A 15938-nucleotide genomic window follows, 5' to 3' on the forward strand; every position below is an offset into this window, starting at 1 on the left:
GTTTTTGTTAGGGAATATTTCCTATGGTCTAAGAATGTCTGAGAAATTACTATGATACTTAGATAAGTGAAGGAAATATAATTTTAAAAATCTTACAGATTAATCTAGGTCAGTGCTTTTTTCCTCAGGAAATGTGTTATCTTCTGGCATAAACACAATTATGTATATATTCATAGTTAGAAACACTGTTATCTCTGACTATGCCTCTCCTTCTCTGCAACCCCACCTCCTACTGAAAAATAAATACATAAAACTTTCTGCTAAAATTCTTTCCAAATAATATCCTGCTTTCTTTCTTTTTCAGTATTTACAAGCTTTAAATTTCCTTTTAAGGGATTGCTTACTTGTAATTTCTTCCAGAGAACTGTTGTGGTGGAGATACAGGACTTCTAGGAAGGATGCTCTGAAGGGATGAACTCCAGGGATTCTGCAGGTAGATTTTGTTTTTTGTTTAAGGGAGAGAGGAAAGGTTTAGCCATGATTTTAAGGAAATTTGAAATACAATGGCTCATATTGATACCACATGCTAAATATCTAAATGTCAAGATACCTCCAGGCCTGCTCCTAAAAAATGACAAATAAGCAAAGGTATTATTAAAAGGCAAATGTTTACATATTATAGTGGTAATTTAGCAGGTCTTTGTCTATTTCTATTATCTGTTTATATTTATCTATCTTTCTCTCTATGATGTAGAATGGCTTACTGAAGGGGAAATACAAATGGAAGATTCATTTCAGCTGGTACTCTAAGCAATACGTGAAGCTTCCAGTCAAAAGAATTAAATATAAATCCCCCTTCCTATTGTCATAGTGTGAAAAACGCTAATCCCCAGACAAAACAGAGTTGACAAAAAGTAACTTAGAGAATACTGAAGCTGAATATAGAGAGCTGCAACATTAAACAGTTACAGCATACAGCAGAGTTTTGGAGGGAAACAAATACAAATCAATTGATAAAGAGTTGGTTCTTAAAGACCATACTTTAAGTACATAAGCAAAGAGTAAATTGTAGCAATACGGACTTTGAAATAAGAAATTGGCATTTTAACACAGACATGAGGCATATAAGTGGATCCAGACCAGATCTACACAGAGCCTATTCTTACAGCCATACTGGTTATGTGTGGGTACATAACATTGTGACATAGCCATTTTGATGGAGCCATATTGAAATCAAGGATATTTTTATATAGGTACTTTGATAGAGATATTTTGACATGGGGGAATTTGATGCAGATTATAAAATAATCCATTGAACTTTCTGATTAAAATAAGATTAAATTGGATGTGAAATATATACCATGACTCATCCTTAAGTTTAAGCTCATGTCCATCCACAACCACCCCTGGAGGAGGGGGTGGTGAGGAACCTTGGATTGATAATAATGTTGGAGATGAGATAAAGGTTAAGTATCATCTGGGGAAAAAAAAACTGATACAAACAGGAAGAATGAGACAGACCCAATATTTTTCCTCTATTGTTTAAATATTTGTCTTTGGGCTTTCCTTTTCTGCTTTGTTTTGGCAATCTTCTTTAAAATAAAATTTTAAAAACCCACAAAACTAAAAAAGAAAACCATGACTCTTGAAAGTGTGATTTCAGTGAAGCTTGGCAAGAAAGCTTCACTTGTGTCTATAGCCAGTCCCTCTTTTCTTGGCTCCCTGATGTCATAGTAGACAGAATCACGGGTTCCTGAGCATTCTGTACATCAGTTCTTAAAGGGGCTACCTTTCCTTCCATGGACTTAATTTCATTGGTCCAGGCCTTTTTCTCCAGCAGGCAAGAGAGAATAGCATATCTGATGCAATGAAAAGAGAGCTATCTAAAATTTGGATTTGCGGACCAGAGACCAGATTTTCTAGCTGAAGCAGTATGGATATATTTGGGGAGAAGGATCCCATAGGAAGTAGTAGGTGAGTCTCGGCTACTATATAGAGGGATGCTGCATACTTCCCACTTGTCCATTTTGGGCCTAATTTAAACTCATTAAGCCAGACCTGGGCCTTGATACAGCTAGATAGATGTAGAAAAGTGTTTCAGGCAGAACCTAAGGAGTATAAACTTATAGAATAGAAGGCAGGGTCAGATTGACATGGTGACTTATTTATTTATTTATTTCTTGAGATCAGGTCCTAGGGGTGGTGGTGATGGTCATGTGATCATAGTGTGACACCCCACTCTTTTTTTTTAACATCTTTATTGAAGTGTAATTGCTTTACAATGGTGTGTTATTTTCTGTTTCATAACAAAGTGAATCAGTTATACATATACATATGTCCCCATATCTCTTCCCTCTTGCACCTCCCTCCCTCCCACCCTCCCTATCCCACCCCTCTAGGTGGTCACAAAGCACAGAGTTGATCTCCCTGTGCTATGCGGCTGCTTCCCACTAGCTATCTATTTTATGTTTGGTAGTGTATATATGTCCATGCCACTTTCTCACTTTGTCACAGCTTACCCTTCCCCCTCCCCATATCCTCAAGTCCATTCTCTAGTAGGTCTGTGTCTTTATTCCTGTCTTGCCCCTCAGTTCTTCATGAACTTTTTTTTTCTTAGATTCCATATATGTGTTAGCATACAGTATTTGTTTTTCTCTTTCTGATTTACTTCACTCTGTATGACAGACTCTAGGTCCATCCATCTCACTACAAATAACTCAATTTCGTTTCTTTTTATGGCTGAGTAATATTCCATTGTATATATGTGCCACATCTTCTTTATCCATTCATCTGTTGATGGACACTTAGGTTGCTTCCAAGTCCTGGCTATTGTAAATAGAGCTGTAATTAACATTTTTGTACATGACTCTTTTTGAATTATGGTTTTCTCAGGGTATATGCCCAGTAGTGGGATTGCTGGGTCATATGGGAGTTCTATTTTTAGTGTTTTAAGGAACCTCCATACTGTTCTCCATAGTGGCTGTATCAATCTACATTCCCACCAACAGTGCAAGATGGTTCCCTTTTCTCCACACCCTCTCCAGCATTTATTGTTTGTAGATTTTTTGATGATGGCCATTCTGACTGGTGTGAGATGATATCTCATTGTAGTTTTGATTTGCATTTCTCTAATGATTAATGATGTTGAGCATTCTTTCATGTGTTTGTTGGCAATCTGTATATCTTCTTTGGAGAAATGTCTATTTAGGTCTTCTGCCCATTTTTGGATTAGGTTGTTTGTTTTCTTGTTATTGAGCTGCATGAGCTGCTTGTAAACTTTGGAGATTAATCCTTTGTCAGTTGCTTCATTTGCAAATATTTTCTCCCATTCTGAGGGTTGTCTTTTGGTCTTGTTTATGGTTTCCTTTACTGTGCAAAAGCTTTGAAGTTTCTTTAGGTCCCATTTGTTTATTTTTGTTTTTATTTCCATTTCTCTAGGAGGTGGGTCAAAAAGGATCGTGCTGTGATTTACGTCATAGAGTGTTCTGTCTATGTTTTCCTCTAATAGTTTGATAGTGACATCCTACTCTTATGAGCCCATAGGGGTTCAGAAAGAGTAGCAGCTAGCTATGAAGACATTTTTCTCCACAATCAATGACTGTATAAGCCTCTTGAAGTAGAATGACTATATAATTTATTGCCCAAACCAGAACACTTATGAAAGTGACAGGGGTAACTGTTCATGTTTACATTGGAACAACCAACAGAAAGTGGGGCTATCCTGATCACCCTACATTGAAATCACTGCTGTTGTACCCAAAAGCTGAGCCTCCACCTGTTTTTCAGAAATACAGTCAATACGGCTTCCACTTTCTCCATCAAAAGAAATTTCTCTTCTATATCTTACTTCAGAAAACCTTGAAATACCCTATTTGGTATTACATAGGCACCATCATTAATTCCATTGTTCAGCACCCACAAGTAGGTTGACCCTGTGAGTGTGTGAGACAGATGTGTTCAGTAAAGCATTAAGCCATGGTCCACCTTGACAATTTCAAAGGAGAATGAAAAAGCCATGTGGAGGGAAAAATTAGCATATGATAAGTGTAGAAAAGTCAGCAGATTCTGATTTAAATCTATGATCAAAGAGCAAAACATCATGTGAGGGTTGGGAAAATTAAAGAAATCAAGAGAAGTCTCTGGAACTCTGTGATGACATTCCAAAGAGCAAAATTTGTATGTAGGAAGACACACAGGTCATTCTAATCTATCTGGGACAGCCTGACTAGGTGCCCCATGTATTGAGAGTCAGAGGCAAATTACTTGTCCTATTCATTCTCTTCTCCAATGCCAGTGAAGTTTTTCTAATTGTTACAGATCAAGGCTCTTTCTAGGGCATCAATACCTGGAACCAGGAGTAGACTGCGCCAATGGAGGGCTGGATTTTAGTTTCTCAGATGAATTTCATATTTTAAAATGTATGATTAAAAATCTCCAAAAGGCCAAACAGCACTGTCTAGCAATCCTACAATTTCCTAATTTATTTTCCTATTCTCTGAGACAACTATTTCACCATTCCATCTCTCCACAAATCTTCAACTTCTCCTCTATGTTCTTTATTCCCAGTTAATGACCTCACATCTTATTTCACTAAGAAAATAGGAACAGTCAGAAGAGAACTATTTCATTTTCCAACCAGCAAATTTACCAACCGACCTGAATCTGTATCCACACACTCTATTATGGATAAAATGTCTCTTCTTGTATCAAAGACCAACTCTTCCAAATGTTCTCAGGATCCCTCTTTTTGCCCTCCCATGGCTTTTCTTCATGCAATTATTAGCATTCTATCCCATAGTGTCACATTTTTCCCTCTCAACTGGATCATTCCTATTAATATATAGATTTGCATTACACAAAACTCTCTTAACTCCACATAATTTCGCAGCTGCTGCCTCATTTTTCTGCTTCTTACGTTAAAACATCACAAAAAAATGTTGTCACCCTCATTGTAACCATTTCCTCACCTCTCTTTCACTTTTTAGTCCGTGTCAGTCTTGCTTCTGTCCCCACCACTCTGCTGAAACAGCTCTTGTGAAGGTTGCCAGCCATCTCATTTTACCAAATCTAATATTATTTCTCAGTCTTCACCTGACTTTATCTCTCAGTATCATTTAATATAGTGGATCATTCCCTAATTCTTGAAATACTTTCTTTTCTCTCTTTGCTTCCTTGAGACTACACTCTCCTAGTTTTTCTCCTATTGCTCTATATGATCTATCCCAGATCCTTTTTCTGGCCCAGCTTCTCCTTTGCTACATGATCTCTAAATGTTGGAACACCTGAGGGCTTGTTACCAACTTCTCTTTTCCTCTATATTTATACTCTGTCTATAAGTCCAGTAACATGACTTTAATTAGCACTCATATCCTGATGACTATCAAATTTATATCTCCAGTTTGTACTTGTCCCTGAGATCTAAATTCATATATCCAACTGCCAACTCAAGGCCTCCACTTGGAAGTCTAATAGACATACCCAACTAACCATGAAAATACCAAAAAATTTGACCCCTCTTCCATCTAAAAACACTCTGCTTTTCCTCCAGTATTCCTCATACATCCGGTTGCTCAAATCAAAATCCTTGAAGTCATCCTTTGTTCCTCTCTTTTCCTCATGCTTCATATACACTCTGTCAGTAAGTTTTCAGCATTCAGAATCATTCCCATGGAGAAAGTCCTCCAGTGTGACTTTCCACTGAACTAATAACAAAATCAAATCCTACATACCTTACCATATCCTACAAAACCCAGTATAATCTGCTGACCTCACCAGCAATTCAGTCATGTTGAATTTCTTTTTTTGAGCACATCAAGCCTGTTTTTTCCCTTAGGGTTTTTGTATTCTTTCTGCTTAGAAAGTTCTTTCCCTGACTTTTTGTATGGAAGTGTTTTTTACAACTTTCAGGCTCAATTTAAATATCACATTTTCAAAAAGTCATCTCTAACTTTCTCATCTAACGTTTCCCCACTCCAAGTCACTATTATATCACTGTTTATTGTACTTATAGAATTTATCACAATCTGAAATTATCTTATTTATTTACTTGCTTATTTGTTTATTGTCTGCCTCCTCTCCCTTCTCTAATGTAAGGTCAATGAGGACAAGACTTAATCTCAAATACCACTGTATCCTCAGAGTATAGAACAGTTCCAAGAACATAGTAGGCATTTGGTAAATTTTTTGTTCAATGGATAAATGAATAATGATATCTAATGAACACAACTGAGTGCATTTTTATGTTAAGAACCAAAGTGAAACATTGGTTCCTTCTTGTTTGGAGTCTGCAATCCCTTTGCTGTGACCTTCTACTTTAATGGCCTCATAATATACCTATCTTGAAAGAACATCAAGCACAGATGAGGAATAATCTGCACAATAATAAGGCATAGTGGGCTCTCAATCAGAACTAGTGTACTGATTATCTAGGATATTTTACTTCTCTATCCTTCTTACTGCCTGCCTGTTGGTACCTTTGTGCCCTCCTAAGGTGAATAAGAATGATAAAATAAAATTTGATACTCAAACTTATCAATTTGGTTTCCATTAGCAACTTTAATCAAAAGTTGGTAGAAGAAAAATTATTCTGAAAGGAAATTTGATTAATTTTCTGTTTAGAGATTTAGTATATCTACATTTCCTCTTGTCTCACCTCTTGGTCAGGACTAAAGATAATTAAGCATTGGGAATTTAAGATCTGGTGAATAGTGGTCACCTATCCAGGGAAAAAGTGAGTCAAAGAAATGGAAGAAAGTGAAAGAGGTAAGTACTCTTTAAACCCCACTCTAAGATTACTCCATCAGAAAGGAACTCTTTCTTTTCCTGCTTCTGCCTCAAATAATAGTCTTGTCCACCAAAAACAGTGACTCTAGACCCTGCTAGAGTTCTTTTGGATCAGTTGTGAAGTGAGTTTTTAACTTGCTAGACTGGCCTGTGAAACTCAGAGAAAAGTTTCACACCCATGACAAACAAAACAAAACAAAATAAAAACAACACATCCATAAGTATATATAAAGTATGTATAAACAGAGTTAAAACAACTTATTGAGAGTACAACTTAAAAAAGATCAAGTCTATATTAACACATGATACAGTCTTTAAAATGGGCCTTGAAACTAGCATAATAGAGCCTTAATCTCCTTTAAAAATTCATGTTAATTAGCAACATCCTAGGCTGTGTTTAAATTCTCTCTAGCCAGAAGCACCAAAGTCTAATGAAATTAAGTATTTTAAAGTTTCGAGTAAAATTTTTCTTACTTTTGATCTAAGAAACACATACACATACATGCACACAAAAACATACACACAAACACATATTTATGTGAGTGTGTTGGAAGCTACATTAAAATGCAGTCACCTCTTTGGGTTCTATTTAGTACCACAAAACAGTATCCTGAGGTATTGTAGACCAGAAAGAGTGAATGCATTTGCCAAAGGTATACATTTTACAACGGTTGTAATTTAAATCCTGAGACAGTATGACTCATGTTACTCACAGTTTCCTCCATTAGCACTACACCTAATAGAGCAACCATATGTCTTACCTTTTTATAGGGACAACACTGACTTCATGTAACTTTTTTTCAATAATGGAAATTTGCTAAATGTATTATAATGCCAGGGACTTCCCTGGTGGCATAGTGGTTAAGAATCCACCTGCCAATGCAGGGGACACAGGTTCAGTCCCTGGTCCGGGAAGATCCTACATGCCATGGAGCAACTAAGCCCGTGCACCACAACTACTGAGCTTGCACACCACAACTACTGAAGCCTGATCGCTTAGAGTCTGTGCTCTGCAACAAGAGAAGCCACCGCAATGAGAAGCCTGTGCACCACAACAAATAGTAGTCCCCGCAACTAGAAAAAGCCCACGCACAGCAACGAAGACCCAACGCAGTCAAAAATAAATAAAATTAATGAAAAAATAAGCATGATGCCATACCTCTGCAAGAACTAGCATTGACATATATACACTACCAAATGTAAAATAGATAGCTTGTGGGAAGCAGCTACATCGCACGGGGTGATCAGCTCAGTGCTTTGTGACCTCCTAGAGGGGTGGGATAGGGCGGGTGGAAGGGAGAGCAAAAGGGAGGGGATATGGGGATATATGTGTACAAATAGCTGATTCACTTTGTTATACAGCAGAAAATAACACAAAACATTGTAAAGCAATTATACTCCAATAAAGATGTTAAAAAAAAGATTAGATGAGGTGACTATTTACCTCCCAATAAAAGAAATATACATTGCAAATAAAAAATAAATAAATAAATACACAGGGTAAACAAAGAATGTTGCCTGCCCTTCCAGTTCTACAAGGATTAAGTTGCAGCGCACTGCAGTGTGGCCTGAGGGGAATTCAGGATGGAAAAACAGGAAGCATTCTGTGTTTTGGATATACGGGGCCCCTCAATAGTTAAGATGCACATCTAAGGAAGAATTTCAGTGACCCTAGATTCTTGCATCTTCCCATACATAGAAAAGCACTAAAATCATTAACTTCAGATTTTTTCTTTAGCTTATGAGAACTGGCTTCATTATTTTATAGTAGAATTTTGAACTTGTGTCTCTTTTGAACGAATGACAGGGTCTAGTGATAAGACAATAAAGTACAACTGCTAACTGAATAAGTTCCATTTCATTATTAATTTTATTAAATAGCAGAGTTATTTGTTTTAACATCTAGTATATCTTTTAGTGGGTATTACCTAAGATATCCTGTCATTAATGTTCATAGTTCTCTTATAGCACATTTCCTAGTGATTAGCCTTAACCCAATTATCATGCCTATTAGGAGAATAATACAAACTGGATTGAGCTCCTTGAAAAATAAGACCATCACCTTTATCCAGCTGGGTTAGACACCAACAGGTGTGGATTAACCATCTGTAGATAATCATGAGTTTTTAGTATTATTACTATTATTAATTTATTTTTATATCAGATGACTCTATCTTATTCAAACAGGACAGACACTATTGGATATGGACATTGGTTATTAGAATAGAATTTTCCTGGTGAGAGAAAAAGTCCTTTATTTTTGTTATTTCTAAATTTTATTTCTGCTATTTCTAATTTTATGTATCTATATTACAGGCTAGACTATTTTGTCCTTAGCTCATGATGACAAATAGAGGCACACTATTGGCCAAGTGTAGTTGTTTTATAACCATAATTTCAGAATAAATATGTTTCAAAATAATTGTATTAAGACCATTCTGCAATAACTGTAAAGGTTACAACTGGACATTATATTTACTTGTAATTCAGTAAAAGAACATTTTTAAGCATGAATACATAAATGCTCATATTTTTAAGTCTTTTCATTTCTAAAAAAGAGTTTGACAATCATACTTTTCAGTTTAGTAATAGATTGGTATGGGAATAAATCAGCAAGGAAATGATTAAAAAAGAGATAAGAGGTTACTTTCTGTGAGCATTCACTTATTGAATGCCGCTATTAACTATTCTGACCATGCTGTATAGTTAGCGGCTGTCTGGCTCCAACTGTGCAACATCCATATTAGAGCGCTACATGACAATTGAATATTAAATCTTGCCAAGTAGCATTCATAGTCTCATGTTACAGATATCTTGCTGTGCCTGATGTCTGAAAGCTCCATGTATGATTCAAGTGGTTATTAGCATTAATTTCATAGAGAACTTTTATCTGAGATTTTGAAGCAACAGTTACACAAAGTTGCTCCCTTTTTGGGTGCTATGCAGCTATCAGGAAATCTGTGATTACATTTAAGCCTTGGACTGTGGGGAAAACAAAAACTGTTCCACACTTATTCAGAATTCAGCAAGTTGAAATGCTGGAACCTGGATGAAGACCTTTTGATACAACAAAATGTCACATCAAAATTTTGTTTGCTTCCAAAAAAGACCCCCTTAGCAGCAAGTTTTCTGAGATATCATGCCCATAGAACGAGAGATAGAAACTTTCAAAGAAAGAACATTTTAGCAAAGCTAACAGAAATGAAGCTTCACAGTTTCTGTGTTTGGCCGATATGACTAAAATCACTGGAGCTTGAAAGAATTTGGTATGGTCATTTTGATAAGCCTAATGGTTAAATTATATTGCTGCTTGGGTGAGCTAATTAACTGCATGATCAACAATTTGTTCTATACACTGAAATAAAAAATCCAAAAATATTGTGAACAATTTAGCAAACATTGATATAAATAATGCTTTGCTTTAATACGTATGAGAGTTAGAAGTGAGAAGTAAAAGGTGGCACTGTTTACTAAATATCTGTTCTTCATCATCATTAAATAAAATTAATTGAGCATTCATGTGGTACATAGCACTCATATAAGCATACAGGAATATCAAGAATTTTGTCACATCCTATTTATTAAGAAATTTGCAATCCAAGTGGAAAAGTAATGAAGATATTTCCTCCCAATATTTTATAATATCTCCATTTTGAAATATACTATTTTGCATGTACAAACACGTTTGAGAAACCTATCTCTGCATGAAAAGGCTGTGGCTAATTTATATTAACAATTATTTTCATTTAGATATTCCGTTTTATAATTTTAACTATTTTTACTTCTTACAATAAAAGACACACACACACACACACACACACCTCTTCCCAAACGTCTCCTTAAATCTTTCCACTTCCCCACATGTCACCCAACTCATAGACATGTAAAACTATCTTCAAACCCACACCAGCCTGGAAATTTTAAATTTAATTATTTTATGGAAAGTATGAAAAAGAGAGCACCATATACCCACTGCATTAAAGCATATTTATTTTGCATTTTCACGTGTGTGTTATGGCCAAATATCTTACTTATTTTTTAACATCATTATTGGAATATAATTGTTTTACATTATTGTAAAACTTATTATTTGTAAAAATAATTTGTAATTATTTGTAATAATTTGTAATAATTTATTTGTAAAAAACTTACTTTTTAACATCATTATTGGAATATAATTGTTTTACATTATTGTGTTAGTTGCTGCTGTATAACAAAGTGAATCAGGTATACATAAACATATATCACCATATCTCCTCCCTCTTGCATATCCCTCCCACCTTCCATATCCCACCCCTCTAGGTGGACACAAAGCACCGATCTGATCTCCCTGTGCTATGTGGCTGCTTCCCACTAGCAATCTATTTTACATTTGGTAATGTATGTATGTCTATGTCACTGCCTCACTTCGTCCCAGCTTACCCTTCCCCCACCCCGTGTCCCCAGATCCATTCTCTACGTCTGTGTCTTTATTTCTGCCCTGCCCCTAGGTTCTTCAGAACCTTTGTTTTGTTTTTGTTTTTTTTTAGTTTCCATATATATGTGTTAGCATACAGTATTTGGTTTCTCTTTCTGACTTACTTAAATCTGTATGACAGACTCTATGTCCATCCACCTCACTGCAAATAACTCAATTTCATTTCTTTTTATGTGTGCCACACCTTCTTTATCCATTCTTTTGTCGATGGACACTTAGGTTGCTTCCATGTCCTGGCTATTGTAAATAGAGCCATGTTTATGTAAATTAACATTGTGGTACATGACTCTTTTTGAATTATGGTTTTCTCAGGGTATATGCCTAACAGTGGGATTGCTGGGTAATATGGTAGTTCTATTTTTAGTTTTTTAAGGAACCTCCATACTGTTCTCCATAGTGGCTGTATCAACTTACATTCCCACCAAGAGTGCAAGAGGTTAACTTTCCTCTACACCCCCTCCGGCATTTATTGTTCACAGATTTTTTTGATGATGGCCATTCTGACCGGTGTGAGGTGATACCTCATTGTAGCTTTGATTTGCATTTCTCTAATGATTAGTGATGTTGAGAATCCTTTCATGTGTTTGTTGGCAATCTGTATATCTTCTTTGGAGAAATGTCTATTTAGATCTTCTGCCCATTTTTGGATTGGGTTGTTTGTTTTTTGATATTGAGCTGTATGAGCTGCCTGTATATTTTGGAGATTAATCCTTTGTCAGTTGCTGCACTTGCAAATACTTTCTCCCATTCTGAGGGTTGTCTTTCGTCTTGTTTATGGTTTCCTTTGCTGTGCACAAGCTTTTAAGTTTCATTAGGTCCCATTTGTTTATTTTTGTTTTTATTTCCATTTCTCTAGCAGGTGGGTCAAAAAGGGTCTTGCTACGATGTATGTCATAGAGTGTTCTGCCTATGTTTTCCTCTAAGAGTTTAGTACTGTCTGACCTTACATTTAGGTCGTTAATCCAGTTTGAGTCTATTTCTGTGTATGGTGTTAGGGAGTGTTTTAATTTCATTCTTTTCCATGTAGCTATCCAGTTTTCCCAGCACCACTTATTGAAGAGGCTGTCTTTCCTCCATTTTATATTCTTGTCTCCATTATCAAAGATAAGCTGACCATATTTGTGTGAGTTTATCTCTGTATTTTCTATCCTGTTCCATTGATCTATATTTCTGTTCTTGTGCCAGTACCATAATGTCTTGATGACAGTAGCTTTGTAGTATAGTCTGAAGTCAGGAAGCATGATGCCGCCAGTGCTCTTGTTCTCTCTCAAGATTGCTTTGGCTATTCAGGGTCTTTTGTATTACCATAAAAATTGGAGAATTTTTTTGTTCTAGTTCTGTGAAAAATACCATTGGTAATTTGATAGGGATTGCATTGAATCTGTAGATTGCTTTAGGTAGTATAGTCATTTTCACAGTGCTGATTCATCCAATCCAAGAACATGGTATATCTCTCCATCTGTTTGTATCATCTTTAATTTCTTTCATCAGTGTCTTATAGTTTTCAGCATACAGGTCTTTCATATCCTAAGGTAGGTTTATTCCTAGGTATTTTTTTGTTGTTGTTGTTGCAATGGTAAATGGGAGTATTTCCTTAATTTCTCTTTCAGATTTTTCATCATTAGTGTATAGGAATGCAAGAGATTTCTATGCATTAATTTTGTATGCTGCTACTTTATGAAATTCATTGATTAGCTCTAGTAGTTTTCTGTAAGTGTCTCTGATATACTCTATATACTGTATCATGTCATATGCAAACAGTAGCAGATTTACTTCTTCTTTTCTGATTTGGATTCCTTTCATTTCCTTTTCTTCTCTGATTGCTGTGGCTAAAACTTTCAAAACTATGTTGAAAAATAGTGGTGAGAGTGGGAAAACTTGTATTGTTCCTGATCTTAGTGGAAATGATTTCAGTTTTTCACCGTTGAGAATGATGTTGCCTGTGGGTTGTCATATGTGGCCTTTATTATGCTGAGGTAAGTTCCCTCTATGCCTACTTTTTGCAGGGTTTTTATCATAAATATGTGATGAATTTTGTTGAAAGCTTTTTCTGCATCTATTGAGATGATCATATGGTTTTTATCCTTCAATTTGTTAATATGGTGTATCACATTGATTGATTTGTGTATATTGAAGAATCCTTGCATTCCTGGGATAAACCCCACCTGATCATGGTGTATGATCCTTTAAATGTGCTGTTGGATTCTGTTTGCTAGTATTTTGTTGAGGATTTTTGCATCTATGTTCATCAGTGATATTGGCCAGTAGTTTTCTTTGTTTGTGACATCTTTGCCTTGTTTCGGTATCAAGGTGATGGTGGCCTCATAGAATGAGTTTGGGAGTGTTCCTCCCTCTGTTATATTTTGGAAGAGTTTGAGAAAGACAGGTGTTAGCTCTTCTCTAAATGTTTGATAGAATTTGCCTGTGAAGCCATCTGGTCCTGGGCTTTTGTTTGTTGGAAGATTTTTAATCACAGTCTCAATTTCTGTGCTTGTGATTGGTGTGTTTATATTTTCTATTTCTTCCTGGTTCATTCTCAGAAGGTTGTGATTTTTTAAGAATTTGTCCATTTCTTCCAGGTTGTCCATTTTATTGGCATATATTTGCTTGTAGTAATCTCTCACAATCCTTTGTATTTCTGCAGTGTCAGTTGTTACTTCTCCTTTTTCATTTCTAATTCTGTTGACTTGTGTCTTTTCCATTCTTTTCTTGATGAGTTTGGCTAATGGTTTTTCAGTTTTGTTTATCTTCTCCAAGAACCAGCTTTTAGTTTTATTGATCTTTGTTATTGTTTCCTTCATTTATTTTTCATTTATTTCTGGTCTAATTTTTATGATTTCTTACCTTCTGCTAACATTTGGGTCTTTTGTTCTTCTTTCTCTAATTACTTTAGTTGTAAGGTTAGGTTGTTTATTTGAGTTGTTTCTTGTTTCTTGAGGTAGGACTGTATTGCTATTAAATTCCCTCTTAGAACTGCTCTTGCTGCATCCCATAGCTTTTATGTCGTTGTGTTTTCATTGTCATTTGTTTCTAGGTATTTCTTGATTTCCTCTTTGATTTCTTCAGTGATCTCTTGGTTATTTAGTAGTGTATTGTTTAGCCTCCATGTCTTTGTGTTTTTTACAGATTTTTTCCTGTAATTGATATCTAGTCTCATAGCATTTTGGTCGGAAAAGATACTTGATACGATTTCAATTTTCTTAAATTTACCAAGGCTTGATTTGTGACCCATGATATGATCTATCCTGGAGAATGTTCCATGAGCACTTGAGAAGAAAGTGTATTCTGTTGTTTTTGGATGGAATGCCCTATAAATCAATGAAGTCCATCTTGTTTAATGTATCATTTAAAGCTTGTGCTCCCTTATTTATTTTCATTTTGCATTATCTTTCTATTGGTAAAAGTGGGGTGTTAAAGTACCCTACTATGACTGTGTTACTGTTGATTTCCTCTTTTATGGCTGTTAATATTTCCTTAAGTATTGAGGTCCTCCTTTGTTAGGTGCATAAATATTTAAAATTGTTATATCTTCTTCTTGGATTGATCCCTTGATCATTATGTAGTGTCCTTCATTGTCTCTTATAATAATCTTTATTTTAAAGTCTATTTTATCTGATATGACAATTGCTACTCCAGCTTTCTTTTCTTTTCCATTTGCATGGAATAACGTTTTCCATCCACTCACTCTCAGTCTGTATGTGTCCCTAGGTCTGAAGTGTGTCCCTTGTAGACCGCATGTATACAGGTCTTGTTTATGTATCCATTCAGCTATTCTATGTCTTTTGGTTGCAGCATTTAATCCATTTACATTTAAGGTAGTTATCGATATGTGTGTTCCTATTACCATTTTCTAAATTGTTTTGGGTTTGTTATTTTAGGTCTTTTCCTTCTCTTGTGTTTCCTGCCTAGAGAGTTTCCTTTAGCATTTGTTGTGATGCTGGTTTTGTGGTGCTGAATTCTCTTAGCTTTTGCTTGTCTGTAAAGTTTTTAATTTCCCTGTCGAATCTGAATGAGATCCTTGCTGGGTAGAGAAATCTTGGTTGTAGGTTTTTCTCTTTCATCACTTTAAATTTGTCCTGCCACTCCCTTCTGGCCTGCAGAGTTTCTGCTGAAGGATCAGCTGTTATCGTTATGGGGATTCTCTTGTGTGATATTTGTTGCTTTTCCCTGGCTGCTTTTAGTATTTTTTCTTTGTATTTAATTTTTGATAGTTTGATTAATATGTGTCTTAGCATGTTTTTTCTTGGATTTATCCTGTATGGGACTCTCTGTGCTTCCTGGACTTGATTGACTATTTCCTTTCCCATATTAGGGAACTTTTCAACTATATTCTCTTTGAATAGTTTCTCAGTCTCTTCTTTTTCTCTTCTTCTTTTGGGAACCCTATAATTTGCATGTTGGTGTGTTTAATGTTGTCCCAGAGGTCTCTGAGACTGTCCTCAATTCTTTTCATTATTTTTTCTTTATTGTGTGCTGTGGTAGCTCTTGCCACTATTTTATCTTCCAGTTCACTTACCCGTTCTTCTGCCTCAGTTATTCTGCTATTGATTCCTTCTAGATAATTTTAATTTCCTTTATTGTGTTGTTCATCATTGTTTGTTTGCTCTTTCGTTCTTCTAGGTCCTTGTTAAAAGTTTCTTGTATTTTCTCATTCTATTTCCAAGATTTTGGATCATCTTTACTATCATTCGTCTGAATTCTTTTTCAGGTAGACTCTATTTCCTCTTCATTTGTTTGG

The 15938-nt window shown here is 35.6% G+C and overlaps 1 protein-coding gene across 6 annotated transcripts in view; it reads right to left on the minus strand.

The window, feature by feature from the left end:
- Positions 1–15938, minus strand: part of APOOL (apolipoprotein O like) — a 229086-nt gene that overhangs the window by 14635 nt on the left and 198513 nt on the right. For all 6 annotated transcript variants that reach the window (XM_067724588.1, XM_067724591.1, XM_067724590.1 and 3 more), the window contains one exon: positions 345–427. In XM_067724588.1, the coding sequence (XP_067580689.1) occupies positions 345–427 (83 nt within the window). The remainder of the gene's footprint in view (positions 1–344; positions 428–15938) is intronic.

Source organism: Pseudorca crassidens, chromosome X (genome assembly GCF_039906515.1).
Source record: "Pseudorca crassidens isolate mPseCra1 chromosome X, mPseCra1.hap1, whole genome shotgun sequence".
In the NCBI taxonomy this organism is placed as follows: domain Eukaryota; kingdom Metazoa; phylum Chordata; class Mammalia; order Artiodactyla; family Delphinidae; genus Pseudorca; species Pseudorca crassidens.